General features: G+C 40.2%; 1 protein-coding gene across 2 annotated transcripts in view; it reads right to left on the bottom strand.

Moving 5' to 3' along the window:
• Positions 1 to 14,303, bottom strand: part of CDH20 (cadherin 20) — a 206,940-nt gene that overhangs the window by 17,928 nt on the left and 174,709 nt on the right. For both annotated transcript variants that reach the window (XM_070420392.1, XM_070420391.1), the window contains one exon: positions 8,975 to 9,111. In XM_070420392.1, coding sequence (XP_070276493.1) covers positions 8,975 to 9,111 — 137 coding nt within the window. The remainder of the gene's footprint in view (positions 1 to 8,974; positions 9,112 to 14,303) is intronic.

Here is a 14,303-nt window from a genome sequence, read left to right as displayed (position 1 = left end):
CAGGTGTTAATATCTACATGGGAAGGGGGGAAAAATGGTGGAGGTTTAGACGGACGTGTCGGTGCTTTGTCCTGGAGCAGATAAGGGCGAGCAGCTGAAACGGGTAACATACAGCCCGAATAAGCAGAGGAGATTCAGCTGAGAGACAGTCTGCAGCCAGGAAAGACAGAGAACTCCTAGAAAAAGGGGACGGTTAGAGATTGAGGCTGAAACCTCCCCCGGGGAGCCGGCTCAGCCGCGAGACCGCGCCATCTTGAGTGGCTGTTACCGGTATCCAGAGATCGGCTACTAACCCGGAGGCAACGACTCTCAAGCAGAGCGACTACATGAACTCAGACGAGCCCTGCTTCTCAACACGGAAAGGTTAGACTTCCCACAAAGATCCAAGCAACAGCAGCCTCCTGATCACCACACCCTCTGTCTGAGGAACAGCAGCTGTACGTGAAGACTCCCCCCACCAGCCAGAAGAGCCACCACAGCTGTGAACAGCACCCACCAGAGGAGCTGCTGCCAACAGAGGAGCAGCTGCTACCGCAACCACCCAAGGAGCAACCACAGCCCAAGGAGCCACTGCCACCCAGGGAGCAGCCACTGAATGACACAACATCTAGATATGTCAGTGAGATCAAACATGGGTAGGCAAAGAAACCCCAAAAGGAAAGAAAAGGAGGACTCGCCAGAAAAGCAGCTAAGTGAGACAGAGGCATGCAACATGACAGAAAAAGAATTCAGAATAAGGGTCCTAGCGTGCATACACCGGATGGAGGAAAAAAACAACAACATATGCAGCAAGCAAGGAGAAACAGATGAAAAAATCAACTACTTATGCAAGAAGCAAGAAGAAACAGATGAAAAAATCAATAACTTATGGAAGACCCAAGAAGAAATGAAGAGCGATATAGCTGCAATAAAAAACACCATTGAAAGCATCAACAGTAGACTAGGAGAAGCGGAGGACCGAATTAGTGAATTAGAAGACAAGGAAGCAAAACACACCCAAACTGTACTGCAATTGGAGAAAAAAATTAAAAGACAGGAGGAGAGCCTAAGGGAGCTTTGGGACGACATGAAGCGAAACAACATACGAATAATAGGGGTGCCAGAACAACAGAAAGGGGAACAAGGATTAGAAAACCTACTCGAAGAAATAATATCAGAAAACTTCCCTGAGGTGGGGAAGAAAAAAGTCACACAAGCACAGCGAGGCCCAAACAAGGTGAACCCGAAAAGACCCACACCAAGACACATCATAATTACCATGGCAAATGTTCAGGACAAAGAGAGAATCTTACAGGCTACAAGAGAGAGATGGAAAGTTACATACAAGGGATCTCCCATTAGATTATCAAATGATTTCTCAACAGAAACACATCAGGCCAGAAAAGAATGGATGGAAACCTACAAAGTGATGCAAAGCAAAGGACTGAATCCAAGAATACTCTACCCAGCAAGGCTATCATTCAAAATTGAAGGGGAAATAAGAAGCTTCACAGACAAAAAAAGGCTAAGGGAGTTTATCACCACCAAGCCAGCCATGCAAGAAATGCTAAAGGGACTGGTGTAAAAAGAAGAAATAAAAAGCTCAGAAAGAAAACAGCCACACAAAAAAAGAAATGGCTACAAACAAGTACCTTTCAATAATAACTTTAAACGTAAACGGACTAAATGCTCCAACCAAAAGACATCGAGTGGCTGAATGGATAAAAAAACATGAGCCATACATCTGCTGTCTACAAGAGATCCACCTCATTAGAAGGGACTCACACAGACTGAAAGTGAAGGGATGGAAAAATATCTTTCAGGCAAATGGAGAGGAAAAGAAAGCTGGGGTAGCAATACTTATATCGGACAAAATAGACCTCAAAGTGAAGGCCATAACAAGAGGTAAGGAAGGCCACATCATAATACTAAAGGGGTCAATACAACAAGAAGATATAACCCTGGTAAACATATATTCACCCAATGCAGGAGCACCCAAATACATAAAAAAAACTCCTGGATGATATCAAAGGAGAGATCGACAACAATACAATCATAGTAGGGGACTTTAATACACCACTGACATCACTGGCTAAGTCCTGTAGACAAACAATCAGCAAAGAAACAGCAATCCTAAATGACTCACTAGATCAGATGGACTTAATAGACATCTTCAGAACACTTCACGCCAAAGCCGCGAATATACATTCTACTCAAGTGCTCATGGGACATATTCAAAAATAGACCACATATTGGGTCACAAGCAAAGTCTCCCCAAATTCAAGAAGATTGAAATCATAAAAAGCATCTTCTCAGACCACGATGGCATAATATTAGAAATAAACTACAATAAAAACAACCCAAAATACTCAAACACTTGGAAGCTGAATAGCATGTTATTAAATATTGATTGGGTTACCAATGAGATCAAAGAAGAAATTAAAAGCATCCTGGAAACTAATGACAATGAAAACACAACAATCCAAAACCTATGGGACACAATGAAAGCAGTCCTGAGAGGGAAGTTTATAACTCTACAGGCCTATCTCAGAAAACAAGAAAAAATGGTAGTAAATCATCTAACTCTACAACTCAAAGAATTAGAGAGCAACAAGAAAACCCCAGAGTGAGCAGAAGGAAGGAGATAATAAAGATTAGAGCAGAAATCAATGACATAGAGACCAAAAAAACAATACAGAAAATCAATGAAACCAAGAGCTGGTTCTTTGAAAGGATAAACAAGATTGACAAACCTCTAGACAGGCTCACCAAGAAGCAAAGAGAGAGGACCCAAATAAACAAAATCAGAAACGATAGAGGCGAAATAACAACAGACCCCACAGAAATACAAATGATTGTTAAAAAATACTACGGACAGCTCTACTCCAACAAACTAGACAACCTGGAGGAAATTGACAAATTCCTAGAAAAATACAACATTGCAGCACTCAATCAGGAAGAATCTAAAAATCTCAATAGGCCAATAACTATGGAAGAAATTGAAGCAGTCATCAAAAAGCTCCCAGCAAACAAAAGCCCAGGACCAGACGGCTTCACAGGGGAGTTTTACCAAACATTCAAGGAAGAACTAAAACCTATCCACCTCAGACTACTACAAAAAATTCAAGAGGAAGGAACACTTCCAAGCTCATTCTATGAAGCCAGCATCACCCTAATACCAAAACCAGGTCAAGACAACACAATGAAAGAGAATTACAGGCCAATATCCCTCATGAACATAGATGCCAAAATCCTCAACAAAATCTTAGCAAATCGGATCCAGCAGTACATCAGAAAGATCATACACCATGACCAAATAGGATTTATCCCAGGGATCCAAGGATGGTACAATATCCGTAAATCAATAAACGTGATACATCACATAAACAAATTGAAAGAAAAAAACCACATGGTCATATCAATTGATGCAGAAAAAGCATTTGACAAAATCCAACACCCATTTTTGATAAAAACTCTCAGCAAGGTGGGAATAGAAGGATCATACCTCAACATAATAAAAGCCATATATGACAGGCCCACAGCCAACATCATACTCAATGGACAAAAACTAATACCATTTCCCCTAAGAACAGGAACAAGACAGGGATGCCCACTCTCACCACTCCTGTTCAAGATAGTCCTGGAAGTATTAGCCATTGCAATTAGACAAGAAGAAGAAATAAAAGGCATCCAAATTGGAAAAGAGGAAGTAAAACTGTCCTTATTTGCAGACGACATGATATTATACATACAAACCCCTAGAGATTCCATCAAAAAACTACTAGACTTAATACATGAATTTGGCAATATAGCAGGATACAAAATTAACCCCAAGAAATCTGAGGCATTTCTATACACCAATAGTGAATTTTCAGAAAGAGAGATTATAAAAACAATCCCATTTACCATCGCACCAAAAATATTAAGCTACCTAGGAATATACTTAACTAAAGAGGTAAAAGACCTCTACTCAGAAAACTACAGGACGTTGAAAAAAGAGATAGAGGATGACATAAACAGATGGAAGAACATACCGTATTCATGGATTGGTAGAATCAACATCCTTAAAATGTCCATACTACCCAAAGCAATCTATAAATTCAACGCACTTCCCATTAAAATACCAACGGCCTACTTCACAGGTCTAGAACGAACTCTCCAAAAATTCATCTGGAATAAAAAAAGACCCCGAATAGCTGCAGCGATCCTGAGAAAGAACAAAGTAGGTGGGATCTCAATACCAGATATCAAGCTGTATTACAAAGCCACTGTTCTCAAAACTGCCTGGTACTGGCACAAGAACAGACATATAGATCAATGAAATAGAATAGAGAGCCCAGAAATCAGCCCGAACCAATATGCTCAATTAATATTTGACAAAGGAGGCAAGAACATACAATGGAGCCAAGATAGTCTCTTCAATAAATGGTGTTGGGAAAATTGGACAGATATATGCAAGAAAATGAAACTAGACCACCAACTTACACCATACACAAGAATAAACTCAAAATGGATAAAGGACTTAAATGTACGACAGGAAACCATAAAAATTCTAGAAGAATCCAAAGGCAACAAAATCTCAGACATATGCCGAAGCAATTTCTTCACTGATACAGCTCCTAGGGCAGTTGAAACTAAAGAGAAAATGAACAAATGGGACTACATCAAAATAAAAAGTTTCTGCACAGCAAAAGAAACCATCAACAAAACAACAAGAAAACCCACTGCGTGGGAAAACATATTTGCCAACCTCATAACTGATAAGGGCCTAATCTCCAAAATTTATAGGGAACTCATACAACTTAACAAAAAGAAGATAAACAATCCAATCAAAAAATGGGCAAAGGATCTAAATAGACACCTTTCAAAAGAGGACATTCAGAAAGCCAAGAGACATGAAAACATGCTCAAAGTCACTAATCATCCGAGAAATGCAAATCAAAACAACAATGAGGTACCATCTCAGACCTGTCAGAATGGCTATCATCAACAAATCAACAAACAAGTGCTGGAGAGGATGTGGAGAAAAAGGAACACTCGTGCACTGCTGGTAGGAATGCAGACTGGTGTAGCCACTACGGAAGACAGTATGGAGTTTCCTCAAAAAACTAAAAATGGAACTCCCATTTGACCCTGTGATCCCACTTCTAGGAATATATCCCAAGAAACCAGAAACACCAATCAGAAAGGATATGTGCACCCGTATGTTCATAGCAGCACAATTCACCATAACTAAGATCTGGAAACAGCCTAAGTGCCCATCAGTAGATGAATGGATTAGAAAACGGTGGTACATCTACTCGATGGAATACTATGCTGCTGTAAAAAAGAAGGAACTCTTACCATTTGCAACGGCATGGATGGAACTGGAGAGCATTATGCTAAGTGGAATAAGCCAGTCAAATGAAGGAAAAATACCACATGATCTCACTCATTCATGGATAATAAAGACCATTATAAACTTTTGAACAATAATAGATACAGAAGCAGAGCTTCCTCAAACTGATTGTCAAACTGTAGTGGGAAGGCCAGGGAGGGTTGGGGGGCAGGAGGGAGGGCGTTAAGAGATCAACCGAATGACTTGTATGCATGCATATAAGCATAACCAATGGACATAAGACACTGGGGGGTAGGGGGGAACAAGGGATTGTCAAGGGTGGGGAAGAAAAAAAGGACACATATGTAATACCCTTTGTAATACTTTAAGCAATAAAAAAAAATCTACATGGTAGTTTTATTTACTTTTATTTTTCTGAGGATATGTTTTCATTGACTTTAGAGAGGAAGGGGGAGAGAGAGCGAAACAGAAAGAGAAACATTGATTGTCTCCTGTACGTGCCCTAACCAAGGATTGAACCCACAGCTGGATATGTGCCCTGACCTGGGATTGAACCCGAAACCTTTGGTATACAGGACGATGCTCCAAATGACTTAGTGACTGAGCCACCTGGCCAGGGATAATTTCATTTTACTGTATGGTTGTACCATAATTTATTTAATCAAACTATTATTAGATATTAAGATAATCCTAATTTTAAATAATAATGTAGTAGACATTTCAATGTATAAATCTTTGTTGATATATATGATTACTCTCTTAAGATAATTATTAGAAGTAGAATTCTTGAAAAAAGAGTACCAATTGCCTACCGGCATAGGTCAGTGGTTGAGCTTCAACCTATGAACCAGGAGGTCAGGGTTTGATTCTCGGTCAGGGAACATGCCCAGGTTGCAGGCTCGATCCCCAGTAAGGGGGCATGCAGTAGGCAGCCTAGTGGCCTGGTGCACGAAATTCATGCACATTAAAAGGGAGTTAATTAGAGGAAATATTTTAATATTGCTATTTGCCCTTTCTCTATAATAGAAGTGTCAGAGATGAAAGAAAATTAGTAAAACATATATGAAATTTTTCTCCTGTCAGAGTCTGGGGTGCGCCACGGGACCCAGAGTCAAGTCCCCGCCCACCTGTGCGCGCCTTGAAATTGCGTGAGACCCAGATCTGGCTGGCCCCACCCTCATCAAGCCCTGCCGGGCGGCTGGTGCACCCTCAGGTCCCCCAGCCCGGCCCCAGGCTGGGAGGCATGGCCTGAGGTCTCCTGTCAAGCCCCGCCATGCTGGGGGTGGGGGCGAGCAGCCTGAGGTCCCCTGCCCTGGCCCGGTGCCACACAACCTCAGGTCCCTGCTGATCGCTCGTTATGGCTCATTATGGGAACCCTGCCTCCGCTGTGGGTGCAGCCATCTTGTGTTACAGCAGTGGTTCTCAACCTTGGCTGCACATTAGAATCACCTGGGAATCTTGTTAAAATCCTGATTTTTGGGCCTCATCCTCCGGAAATTCTGTTTCTTTGTTATGGGGTGGGGCCACAACATTAGTAACAAAGAAACAGAATTTCCGGAGGATGAGGCCCAGAAATCAGGATTTTAAAAAGATTCCCAGGTGATTCTAATGTGCAGCCAAGGTTTAGAACCACTGTGTTACAGGAAACCCACCTCCACTGTGGGCGCAGCCATCTTGTGACAGTGTGAGGGTTAATTTGCATATTATCTCTTTATTATATAGGATGTCTGAAATTCTTGTATGCATGTATGTGTATAATAAGGTTCATATGTTATAAAGGCTTCCTTTCATTCAGTAATAATATTTTCTATTTTTTATGCATTACCAATCTTGTCAAAGACTGAAAGCCTTTCAGATTTTTCAGGAACTGTCCCTTTTCCTCATATGAATCTTGCTTCTCGGTTTAAGGATGCTGGTTTTTTTTTTTTTTTACTGCTTTTACATGCTTTTTTAAAAAATGTATTTTTATTGATTTCAGAGAGGAAGGGGGAGAGAGAGAGAAACATCAGTGATGAGAGAGAATTATTGACCAGCTGACTCCTGCATGCCTCCTACTGGGGATCAAGCATGCAACCCTGGCATGTGCCCTGATTGGGAATCGAACCATGACTTCCTGGCTCATAGGTCAGTGTACAACCACTGAGCCACACCAGTTGGGCTATGCCTTTAAAAAAAAAAAAATCTCTAGCCAGGACTAGCTTTACAGCAGATGCTGAATAAGTATTTGAACTAATTACATTCACTCACTTGTATGAACTATGATGATATTTGTTTCTTCCTATAAATACTAGGTGTACTGGTTAATAATGGCAGATTTTGTAATCAAAGAAAACACGATAATTTCAAGAGAAACATCAGAAGTGTTTTATTCAAAGTATTGTCCATCGCTAGCTACATATTTACCCCATCTTTCAGGTAATTTGTGGATACCTTCCCAATAGAACTCTTCTTGTTTTGAGGCAAACCATTCAGAGACCCAATTTTCCAATTCTTTGTACGTTTTGAAGTGCTGCTCAGAAAGTGTGTGTGCCATTGATCGGAACAAGTGGTAATCTGAAGGAGCAAGGTCTGGTGAATATGGCAGGTGGGTTAATACTTCCCAGGCAAGATATTTTAACGTGTCTTTAACTGGTTTTGAAGTGTGTGATGGTGCGTTATCATGAAGCAAAATTACTTTGCCGTGTCTTCTGGCACATTCTGGTCGTTTCACGATCAAAGCATGGTTCAGATTGATTATTTGTTGTCAGTAGTGATCAGTATTAACGGTTTTACCTGGTTTTAGAAGCTCATAATACACCACACCTTTCTGATCCCACCAAACGCAGAGCATTGTCTTCTTTCCTTGCAGTCAATGTTGATGGTTGACCTGGATCAACCATGATGTTGTGCAATTGGGATTCTCAAAATAAATCCACTTTTCATCGCCAGTCACAATTCGATGCAAAAAAGACTTTCTTTCTTGCCATTGAAGCAACATTTTACTGATGACTTTTCGGTTTTCCATTTGTCTTTCGTTCAGTTGATGTGGCACCCATTTTCTTTCCTTTAAAATCTTTCCTGTTGCTTGTAAATGATCAGAAATTGTTTGCTGAGCAACGTTTAATCTTTCTGCAAGTTGTTTTTGAGTTTGACACTCATCTTCATCCAATAATGCTTATAATTGTTGGTCTTCAAACTTTTTCGGTTGACCTGGACATTCTTTGTCTTTCACATAGAAATCATCACTTTTAAAGCGTTTAAACCAGCATTCACAAGTATCTTGAGATGGAGCATGTTCACCATAAGCTTCCCGAAGTATACAATAACTTTAAGCAGTACTTTTCTTCAAAATAAAGTAATGAATTAAAACTTCCCGCAAATGCTCTTTTTTTTCGCACGAAATTCGACATTTTTAAGTGTAAAAATACCTATGATGTTAACCCCTTCAGCAAATTTGACATATGAAGTTTTGAAGCTTGCTGTCAATACAACAAAATAGCATACATATCAAATTGCATATATATCAACATATGTGTAACTCCATCTATTGAAAAAAATCCGCATTATTAACTGGTACACCTAGTAATACAGTTCTTATTCCAACAGCTCTAGAAACTTCCACATTCTACATTGCTTATATTTGTCACTATATAGAGGCCAATTTATTGTGTTACTTACTCATTTCCATAGCAAGGATAGTGATATTATGCCAAGAAAACTCTTCCCGGTCAAGGGGTCTTGCGGTCATTAGGGCACCTGTTGTAATATCGACATAGAAGAATCTTCCAGGGTCACTGTTTCTGTCAATGGAATATCTGCAAAAAACCCCCACAGATTAAACACATCATTGCGTTTGGATAGATATACTAACAGCATATTACATGAGAGAACTGAGTGAGTACCATATGAAACATGAAGCCACTAGTTCTGAAGTGGAAGACACTTGGAAGACTGAATTTACTGTTTTATTATGTACTGCCCTCCCCAACCCCTCCTCTCCCCCCAGTAAAAAAAACCCCAACAAACTATTACTGCTTTAATTTCCTGATTCACAAAGTGAAATAGAACGCGGTGCTAAACCTTAGGGCAGTTGTAAGCTATTTAAAGATCAATTTCAACTATTTAAAGCTGAGAACTGCCCAAGGCTTTTTGGGACACTCTGAATAACAGCCCCTGTGTATATTTGTTCAAAATGAATTTTATTCAAATAAGTTCTGAAATGCTAAATTGGAGCTGGAAAACATATAGTTCAGTGATTCGATTCCCTGTAATTAATATCAACTATTGAAAAGAAGAGATTTGCATCAGGTCCTTTATAAACATGCTAATGACTGACCTGTTGGCAAACACAATAATGCGTTTACTCACTGAAGAGTCTTTATCTGTGGAATGTTTTTAACAGGAAAGATCAGGTCTGTTTAGGTTGCTTATTGTAAGTAAGCCTGGAATTTATGAATTTATGGGGCACAGCTTGCTGGAAAATATCATGTGAGTTATGTAATTAATGGGATCTAAAAAACAGATGTTTCTTGTCCAAGATGGCTCCTTCTGTTCAGGCAGTGCACTGAATAGCAACATCCATTGCTTATACCTTTCCTGTTCAGTGTGGACCAACATGTATCCTTACACTGGAAAAGAAGGATATTTATAGGCACTTGTGCCTGATGGTTTCAGACCTTTCCAAAGAAAGAATGCTTGGCTTGCATTTTGCTGTTGTCTGTATCCTTTGAGTAATTATTAACCTTGCTACTGGGTAAGTTCTATAATTCCTGTTGAAAATGATTTGGCAGTCCAACTCCTTTTGTTATCTCACCTGCATCATCTTACTTGGTTCCCATCTTGGGGGATTCAGTAAGTGTGGAGGAAGTTTCAGGCATCTGTATGTTTAAAATCCTCATAAGAGATTGTGATATGTAGCCATGATTGAGATCCATCCTTGAGAACCTAATGTAGTCCTTGCTAATAGCTGCCATTACAATAGCTGCCATTATTGAAGACCAGGCATTTTATAGCATCTTTTTAAATTCTTACATCTCTAGGAGGTAGGTATTATTTCACTTATTAGAGAAAACTAAGACTTTCAAAAGGTAAGTAATTTTCAGACAGTTACACAGTAATTTGTAGAAGTAAGACTTGAAAACACACACACACACACACACACACATACACACACACACACACACACACTAATGTATTGGGTTCAAAATTCTATTTAAAGTTGCCAGCAATAGGGTAACTGGGAAACTGAATTTTGATGGGAATAAGCAGTTTCTTTAGTGCATTGTTTTTCAGACTGCAGGTTAGTTAAGTTAATATGGTGGATTATGACTCGTGTTGAAAGAAAATGAAATAATATGTATGCATCCCATACTCTCACATGTAGTAAGAGTAAATATTGATGGTCAGACTTTTGTCCCAAATATATGTAAATAAATATATGGAATATGCATGTGTATGTATTATTTGGTAAAACGTTGTGGTTCAAATATGTATTTTTTCCTGCAGGATGGCTGTTCAGAGAATTATGAATTAAAGGGAAAGGTGACCACTAAGAGCTAGAGAAGTTGGAATCATTTCAGTTATAGCTGTCCAAGAATTGGGAGATTTAAGGAAGCAAATTAACATCTTTTTCTGCTTGTGACCCTATTTAATGAATGCCATTGTAGTCAGGCATTCACTCTATACACTTTACTTATATTGACTCATTTAATCCTTACAGTAACCCTATGAGGTAGGTACTATTATCATCCCCATTTTACAGATGAGAAGACTGAGACATGGAGAGGTTAAGTCCCTTGTCCTAGGTCTCACAGCTGGGAATCAAGAGTAGGCAGTTGAGTTTCAGGTTCCTGCTCCTAACTACCAGACCATGCTGCCTTCCTGCAAATGGAACTAATGATACTGTTTGAGGAAACAAAACCTGATCTCTTCTTGAGGATAGATTAAGCCATGATAGGAAACAGTTGACTTTTTAATAAAGAACAAACATATGCCTACAAAGTTCATTTAAAATTAACTGGAGCATTTTTTTCTAGGTATAATTAGTGATTTAGTTTTAAAGTTTACCAGTTTGCCAGGCTGGTGTGGTTCAGTGCTTGAGTGTCAACCAAGGAACCAAGAGGTCGTTGGTTCGATTCCTGGTCAGGGCACATGCCCAGGTTGCAGGCTCAATCCCCAGTGGGGGCTTTGTAAGAGGCAGCTAATCGATGACTTCCTCTCTCATTGATGTTTCTATCTGTCTATCCCTTTCCCTTCCTGTCTCTCTAAAATTCAATAAATATATATTTAAAAAAATAAGGTTTACCAGCTATTTTAAGAGTTGAATTTGTCTTATGAAAAAAATATTGGTTGGCTCATGACAGTCTTTTCTTTCACTCCCCACACGTGAGTAAAGCAGCCATTTGGCTCACAGAGCCACAACCCTGATGGCAGCTCTCCAGGCTGTAGGCATGATGCCTAGGGAGAGCAGCCTCTGATGACCAGCTTTCTGCACTCAGACTTATGAAGCCCTGGCAAATGTCACATATGGTGTGGGAGATGGAGTGGCAGAAATAACTAACTGAAAGAGCCCATGGCAGTCCTGCTTCATGACACTGAGTGGAAGATACCTCATCAAGGTAGTCCCTTCCCGACTTCTCCAACCCTGCCTGAATTGAGTCAATGATGGCATGATGGCATCCATAACTCTGAACATGATACTGGGCTAAATTTCAGGAGACAGGAGAACAAACAAAAGGTGTAGATACAGATGGAAAATGAGGAAGTTGGGACACACTAGTGAATTATGCACGTGGTTTTCCTTTCTCCAATCATAATATTCTCACCTATTATGGGAAGAATGAGCACCATATACACATACACAACTCTCTTGAGCAAACAATGACTGGTGTTCTTTGGGCTCCCTGCTTTCTGGCTTGGCTCAGGACATTCACTGGATTTGGAAGCAGTTTGGAGGCAGGGAATCATGGGCAGGCTCACTAATCCACACACACTCCAGGATGGCACCGGAGGGCTGGCTGTTCTCACACAGCAGAAGCCTATTTCAGTTGCAAATGGTTCAATTTCCTGCTTGCCAGAAATTCCTTGAGCAATTACTGAAATCTCAGGAAATCCAAATATTGTATTTTTCATGTACATTTAACTAAATGTGGAGTCTAGTTTAGGGGTTTATTAGTAAATAATGACTAGTTTATATGCCTGAACACACCACAAGCTTCTTCAAAAGGAGATTATAAAAGCCCTAATAATCTTTTAAAAAAGTTAAATAGCTATTTGTTCATAACATTAAAACCTTAGGTAATATGTTGGTTTTTGGGTAATTTAATATATATTTTCTTTTTAGTACTATAAATATAATCTACCCTATATAATAAAAGCCTAATATGCTAAGTGTCCTGTCGTCCGTTCAACCAATCAAAGTGTAATATGCTAATGATATGCTAAGGCTGCTCAACCGCTCTCTATGACATGCACTGACCACCAGGGGGCAGACGCTCCGACCAGTAGGTTAGCTTGCTGCTGGGGTCCGGCTGATCGGGACTGAGCGAACAGGCCAGACATGCCCGGAGCCCTCCTGCGGTCCCTCCCCGGCTGGCCAACATCCCGCATCCCTCCCCGGCCCTGATCGTGCACCTGTGGGGTCCCTCAGCCTGGCCTGTACCCTCTAGCAATCCAGGACCCCTCAGGGGATGTCAGAGAGCTGGTTTCAGCCCAATCCCGCAGGCCAGGCTGAGGGACCCCACTGGTGCACGAATTTGTGCACCAGGCCTCTAGTTTGTAATAAAAATGCAGAAGATGAATTAGATAGCCAAGCAGCAGATAACATAGGCAAATTATTTCAAAACAAGATAACTTCTATAAGAAAAATAAGGATAAATGAACAATTTGGGGAAAGATAACATAGGAAAGTAATTCCCAAATGTTTTAATTAAATGATAGCCAGACAGTAGACTTTTAGGTGCTTTTCCCTATGAGAGTCCAGGACCCTTGATTTTCTGCTTGGGTCCATGACCATTCTTTGTTCCTGGGGGATAGTATAAAGAGTCAGGGACCCTCTATCTAGCAGTATGAACTCTGCTCCTTCTTTGCAACTGGTTCTGATAAGTGGAATCTGCTTTGCTGCTGTGCCTGAATCCTTGTCTATTAACCTCAAGCCTATGGCTGTTGCCTTGTTCTTGCCAGTTTTGCTCTCAAGACCTAGAGTCCCACCACAGAAGAAGCTCAGTGGACTCTGCTCTGTGCCTCTGGCCTGGTGACTCTTGTATTTCTTCTGGTTGGGATCTGTTAGAATAGACAGGCATTTCATTATGGACTTCCATGATATTAACTGTGTGTCATGCTGGCCAACGGGTGGCTCTCAGTGGTCCATCATGTGAAGCAGCACTCTGTTAGCCAGGTAGGATTCCTTCATTTTGTACCTCATTTGCTCCATGCCAGTTAGTGGATCTAGTCCTGCTGTTTCTCTTTCCTTCCTAGATGTCTTGAGATAACAACTTTAGTCCTGAAAAATGCACATTCACTCTAGGATTTGTGCATGTGTGTATTTCCTGACAGCATTCAGTCTCTTGTCATTTAGGAATGTGACTCCTAACAAAACCATATTTCCAGTGCTTACCATGTAGGAGTCCAGAGTCAATCTGGAAAGGACATGTGGAAATATCCACTGAGTAGTCTAGTTGACTCGTAGTAATGAGATCTGATTTTTTTTCAAACTTGTGTTTATTCCAACCCCCTCCTCCAATAAAGTTTTATTCTCTAAAGTTTTCCCTATAGTATCTTCTTCGATATGAATAGATTAATTAATTAATCAGAAGACATATATGTGTATATATATATGTATTTGGCTTGTGAAAATATGCATTTATAATAGAATCAGTTTCATTTATATTATGATTGTTTTGGGGATGACATGGTTTCACTAACTTCTTTCCATCCTGTTGTACATTTTAAAAGCTTTAGGTAGAAATATCACTCATATGAAGTTGTTATAACTCATAAATATTAGTTT

This window comes from Myotis yumanensis, unplaced genomic scaffold (genome assembly GCF_028538775.1).
Source record: "Myotis yumanensis isolate MYYU_CA2020_CCGP unplaced genomic scaffold, mMyoYum1.0.hap1 SCAF_7, whole genome shotgun sequence".
Lineage (NCBI taxonomy): Eukaryota > Metazoa > Chordata > Mammalia > Chiroptera > Vespertilionidae > Myotis > Myotis yumanensis.
The sequence above is the reverse complement of the archived record's forward strand: the minus strand, read 5'-3'. Positions and strand labels throughout refer to the sequence as shown.